The following is a 6,000-nucleotide window of genomic DNA, read 5'->3' as shown; positions in this document are numbered from 1 at the left end:
TGCTTGTCATGCTCCTTTGAGCACGCTGACTTAAAGCGTTTCATTTTCACATGTCCATTAGCTCTCGAGTTTTGGATGCAAATTTGGACTTAGATTAACACAATTCCTTTTTTTATTTGCTAATATCTTCCTGGGAAGTTTATCTATTAATTTGAGATGTGTCCCTCTCGGATAAGAATTTTGGATTTGCTGTTGGTAGTATCACGCATTTCAGCAGATCACGATAAATTGGAAGGACTCCTCTAACCTATCCTTTCAACTATGGTGGTATGCGGTTTGTCACAACCATAGATTGGATACCACGTTTGTATATTCTATATCTCTTGCTGTGAAACGTTTACATTTATGGTCCCCTGTTACATAGTTCTTAGATGATAGTACAAAGCGCACCTTTGCTCCTACACCCTACCAACAAGACATTTTTCAGCCTCCTTAACTTTCCCTTTATTGATATTAATACTGATTTTACATGTTTATTTCTATCATTTAAACAATTGAATATTTTTATTATACTACGTTTCTACATGTACAAGCTAGCTTTTTTCATTCCTTGATGTATATTATTCCTTTTTTCCTTGGACAACTTATTTACATTAATACTGTTCCTTATGCAATCCCTTATGTTTCATTACGTTATATATTGATGTTTTAATATTTCTTCAACAAACTTACATTTGAACTGGAAATGTATGTAAGAGCAGAGAGTACCAGACAGCTGGTGTTCTGTTTAGTACAGATATTTATTTCTTGGTAGAGACTGCAGGACTCCCCAGAGAGCCTCTATTTGATGAGATGAGCTGTGTGACTACAACCCAACTTGTGCCTTGTTTCATATCGGTGTAGATGCGATCAGTATAGAGCAGTCTTTGATGTGTTGGGCACTGTCGATGGGAACGGAGACAGGTGCGTTTCACATCATTTTTGCATAAATACTGGCATGTAGAACCTAGTGACAATGGTCCTTATGGCAATATTCCACTCAGTTATTTTAGATGAAGAACAAGGGTAGTACGAGACCTACATACTCCTAAAATGTATGCTATTAAATTACACACCCCTTGATGGTTCTAGAAAATTGAAAAAAAAGATTTAAAAAGTTTTTGAGAGCAAGAAGATGACAGAGGTAAATTTTCATGTTCACTTTCAGAAGTTGATTTACATTGCTATAATAAAGAAACACTGTGTTTTGGTCCTCCTTATTTTACAATAATAAATGTTTATTGAAGATACACAGCAAAATGAGTGCATGTCTGTGTTATCACAAAAATACATTCCAAACACTAGTGAAAAAAAAGAGTACCAGCGCTAAATGCCTAACAAACATGATGTTTTCAGGATATTCATCCTACGATTGATCGTTGAATGGATCTCAAATATGTAAATGTATAGAAAGAGAAATCCTGTTTCAGAATCAGACACAGATTTATAAACTGAACTACTACTTAAAAATTAGGTTTTAGCCTTAAGATGACCATCTTTATCTAACTTCAGCATGGTATTTTTCAAAGGCAATTCTAATGATCCAGTTTTCCCATAACAAAAAGCTGGCAGACTGACTAAACAATTACAAATTCAGTTTTACGAAACAAATCTGAAATCTAAATCCGGATTATATGCTTTCACCAGGCGAATTAAGCTTGCTCAGATTTGTTCAAGGCCCCCAGGAACGTGTTGCGCATATTTTTAAAAAGTGTCGGTGTAAGAGTCATGGGAACAAACACACAGCCTTCGATTCTATCCAGCCATGGCTGAAGATGTTGTGGCCATGTGAAGGTGGTATGGCCCTCTTTCTAAAGAGTTTTCGGTCCGATCTTATAAATGAAAACTACAAGCACATTAACAAATAAATTAACATGCCTTACTCAATTCTTCCTCTCCTTTGGAACTGAATCAGTTCACTGGGCATTGATGAGCATCCCTTTTTTAAATCCACTTCATTAGCAATACAGGATGCTCTTTCATTAAATAACTACAGCAGTTCCTATAGTAAACTCTTGCCATTTGTTAATCTACATGAAATTAAATCCTGCTTTCGTAATTTATTTCTTAATTTTTTTCAATGCCAATCAATTGATGATAGGAAGAATGAGATTTTATGATGCAAGCTACAAGAATGTCAGAATTTCAGAAAAATACACTTTTAGTGGTAACTTAAACAACACGCTTCTATTACCTTTTACTTCTTTGTAATTTTAATTTTCTGGGCTGATTTTCTACCTTTTTTAGGTTTTCTGGGATAAGGGTATCAGGACTGCGGCATATTTTCACAGGAGAGACTTTCAGAACAGGGGCAACATCTTCAGGGCGCAATAAAGGTTTGATTTGGTTTATCTGCTCCATGGAATTTGCGGAAATCTGGACCAGAAGCGCATTTTCTGTGGGTGCAGGGATACTGAAGCTTTGACTACACATCACTGGATGTAAAGTCTGCACTGGATATTCAACATTGCTCTCTTGAATTGGCTTCACATCTGTAGGGATACAGTTATCCCTACCGTAGGCTGCTTTCTTGCTTGTGGCCAAATTTTCGTCAGAGAAAGGCCTCCTGCGCTTCTGCTGTGCTGGCGCTGCACCTCCATTTTGATTTCCATCTGGCACTTGTGATTCAGAGCTACATGGGAGTTTCCTGCTTAAAGTTCCTGCCTTGAAACACTCCCCAGAATTAGGTTTTTGCTGGCTGCTGGATTCATTTGGCTGCCTCTGATTAGCATAAAATTCCAATTTTGGAAGACTAGGCTCCACGCTGCTAGCAGCTGTTGTTATGCTGTCCAATGTCTGTCCTGTTCTAAAACATTGCATTTTAAGTGATCCATTTGAAGGAATTTCTTCTTTTTCTTGGTGGTTGTTAGAGTCCTTTGGTTCAAGCGGCATTTTTCTGGCTGAAGGCTCCATAACTTGTTCTTTTGTTTTTGTCTTCTTTATGCTGAAATAAAACACAAAAATACACATGTATATGCATCAGTAAAAATGTGAACAGATTCCAATTTAGGACATTATGTATTTTGGTTGAAGAATATGAACAATACCATATGAAGGTGTTTTAATGCTTCTATTCATCTCTGACAAGCAGTGTTGGTGAAACAATATTTGTAAAATCCCCTTCTGATTTTCCACCACACAACACAATGAAGTAATAATGGCGCCGCTCTGAAGGCGGTCAGCCTTTCTTCCAGCTGGAGAAGCTTGATTCCTTGCAGATGCAAAGGGTCAACGCTATATTTGCGTATTCATTTCTAGGATCGGTCGAATAAAGCGTGCAATAATCACACCACCCTCTTTCTTCTACGAACTGTCTCCCAGGACAATCACTAATATTACTGCACTCGCTTCTCTGTTGAAATCAGGCCCACTAACTGACCAGCTGGGGAAGGAGTGAGGTCATGGCTGCCTTCAAGACATGGAAGAGGAAAGGAAGAATTCACAGGAGAGAAGCAAGAGTGTTGTATATCGGTTTCTTTTACATTCCTTGTTAACTACAAAAGTAAAGACCACATAGGCTTCACAAGTAAACTATCTAGCAACGTGGCACAAAAGCGGAGAATAGTTTAAAGTTAGAAAATGTCACTTAAAGTCGAGGTCCTGAGAAAAAAGCAACAAAAAAAAAAGATCTGAAGCTATTATTCAACTTTAATTGGTAACTGTTCAACTTTAATTGGTAACTGTTCAGTTCCAGACTTGCCTGGATAGGACTAAGGAAACGTCTAATGTTCTTTAGCCTGCTAGGGTATGTGGGGGAAGAGGGAGGTATTTAGACTGACCTGGAGATAGCACTGAAGGGGGCTCCAGTAGCCCTCCTACATATACTGAGCGGCCCAACACAAGGTCAACCCTGAAGAATGTGAAGAGCAGGTCCGCACGGGGCGTAGCGGGCACTCGCCGTTCCCCAGTGGGCCAGAGTGGGGGCAGGTTTTGTACCCGCGGGGCCGGTTTTGCAGCAATGCTGCAATATGGCCCCCTGTAACAAAAGCGGGAGCGGTGCTTCTCACTAGCATCCACCCTCCCCTCCCCCCTTCCAAAGGTCGGTCCGAGCAGCACTCTGCCAGGGCTGGTTGCTGTTCCCAGTCCGGCCCGGGTGAAGAGGGGCCTCTGCGCCTACCATATCTCACAGATATTCATTGGCCTTGGTCTGAATGGGGGCAACTAGATGTGGTGGGGGGCCGGAAGGGTTGCCCGCTTACCTCCGGCACAGCAGGGGCTGTTGGGGCCTGCTTAATGCCGAGTAACTTTTTATACCATCACTCAGTTTCAGCCATGTTAAACAAATCTGATACACTACTTACAAAGTCTGATTACTAACAATGCAACATTCAATTACATCAAACGTGAATATGCTCATTGTAAACAATAAAGTAAGTGGGTACACCTACATTTCCTTGAGGATAAATTGTTGTTTCTTTGTGGCCGAAGGAACGGTAGCATTTCCGTTTTCTGTGCGTTGGATAAAATATTCGGATGTCCCACCGGAAACGCTGTCTTTCTACTCAAAAAGAAAACAAAACAGTGCAAATAAACTTCATAACAACACTATTTCTAAAAGAATGGTCAAACGTTTTTCATTTTGACAGACTGTGGCAGATTGGTTAGATTCGAATACTTTTCATTTTGTTGCCTGTGGTACTGAATATGGCGAAAGTCGAGTGGGGAATAAAAACAGTTCTGGCAAATGCTGACATATTCGCCCCATATTGAGGAGAACTACTCTGACTACAACAAGTAACACCTTTTACAGCATAAAATCGACAACGTCACAGTGATAATGATCTCTAGTGATGGTGTGCACGCAGGCGTTTAAAGCAAGCTTTGGCAAGCCCAATAGGTCTCGCCTATGGAAGGGCTATTAGCTTGGCCAATGTATTTTAGCCACGTTGTACACCAGCGTGGCTGCTCTTCAGGATGGCAAAAAATGTGTGGCAAAGAGCAGAGTGGTGTGGAGTGGTATAGAGTGGACCAGCTTAAAGGCCTGGGTATTGGAGTGTCAGAGTGGAGTCATGTAGAAAGGCATACAGTAGAGTGGCAGAGTAGACTGGATTATAGTGCATTGGCATTGATTTCATAGGTGTAGAATACAGTTGCATTGATTAGAGAGTTGCATAGTAAAGTGCAGTGGCGTAGAGAGCAGTGGTGTAGAGTACAGTGGTGCAGAGCATAGTGCTGCACAGTAGAGTGGCATAAAGTGCACAGGCATAGAGTGGTGCAGAGTATATTATAGTGCCATAGAGTTCAATTGCATAGAGTGATGGAGAGTGCAGTGGTGTAGAGTGGAGTGATGCAGAGTAGAGTGGCGTAGAGTGCACTGGCACAAAATGCAGTAATGCAGAGTAGATTATCAGAGTTCAGTGGTGCACAGTGAAGTTTTGCAGAGCAAAGAGTCGTAGAGTGCAGTGGTGTAGAGGGGCAGAGAGTGAATTGGCATATAGTGCAGTGGTGTAGAGTAAAATGGTGCACAGTAGAGTGCAGTGGCACAGAAAGGCATGGACTGGCGTAGAGTGGAATGGTGTAGAGTGCACTGGCGTAAAGTTTTGTCGAGTATAGTGGCGTAGAGTGCAGTGGCGTAGAGTGCAGTAGTGTAGAGTGCAGTGGTGTATAATGCAGTGTCGTAGAATGCAGTAAAGTAGATTAGAATGGTGCAAAGTAGAGTGCAGTGGCATAGAGTGAAGTGGTGCAGAGTGGAGTGGTGATGATTAGAGTGGCAAAGAACACAGTGGCGTACAGAACAGTGGTGCAGAGTGGCAGAGAGTGCAGTTGCATAGTGTGTGTAGAGTGGAGTGGAATGATGCAGAGGGTATTGGCGTTTAGCCCTGCAATGTAGAGTGGCGTAGAGTGCACTGGCATGGAGTGCAGAAGTGCAAAGAAGACTGGCAGAGAGTGCAGTGGTGTAGAGTGGCTTTGAGTGCATTGACGTAGAGTAGAGTAGTGCAGATTAGATTGCAATGATGTAGAGTGCACTGGCGTAGAGTGAACTGGCATAGTGTGCAGTGTTTTAGAGTAGAGTGGCATAGA

At 41.5% G+C, this 6,000-nt stretch overlaps 1 protein-coding gene across 6 annotated transcripts in view; it reads right to left on the bottom strand.

Moving 5' to 3' along the window:
- Nucleotides 1-1,198: 1,198 nt before the first annotated feature.
- Nucleotides 1,199-6,000, bottom strand: part of SLX4IP (SLX4 interacting protein) — a 627,226-nt gene continuing 622,424 nt past the window's right edge. For 4 of the 6 annotated variants that reach the window (XM_078649535.1, XM_078649534.1, XM_078649533.1 and 1 more), the window contains 2 exons: nt 4,368-4,477; nt 1,200-2,923 (listed from right to left, as the gene is read on the bottom strand). In XM_078649535.1, the coding sequence (XP_078505661.1) occupies nt 2,170-2,923; nt 4,368-4,477 (864 nt within the window). In that variant the 3' untranslated portion in view covers nt 1,200-2,169. Of the gene's footprint in view, nt 2,924-4,367; nt 4,478-6,000 lie in introns of all 6 variants that reach the window. The other 2 variants (XM_078649538.1, XM_078649537.1) reach the window with 1 other exon arrangement.

Source organism: Lissotriton helveticus, chromosome 6 (genome assembly GCF_964261635.1).
Source record: "Lissotriton helveticus chromosome 6, aLisHel1.1, whole genome shotgun sequence".
NCBI classification, from domain to species: domain Eukaryota; kingdom Metazoa; phylum Chordata; class Amphibia; order Caudata; family Salamandridae; genus Lissotriton; species Lissotriton helveticus.
The sequence above is the reverse complement of the archived record's forward strand: the minus strand, read 5'-3'. Positions and strand labels throughout refer to the sequence as shown.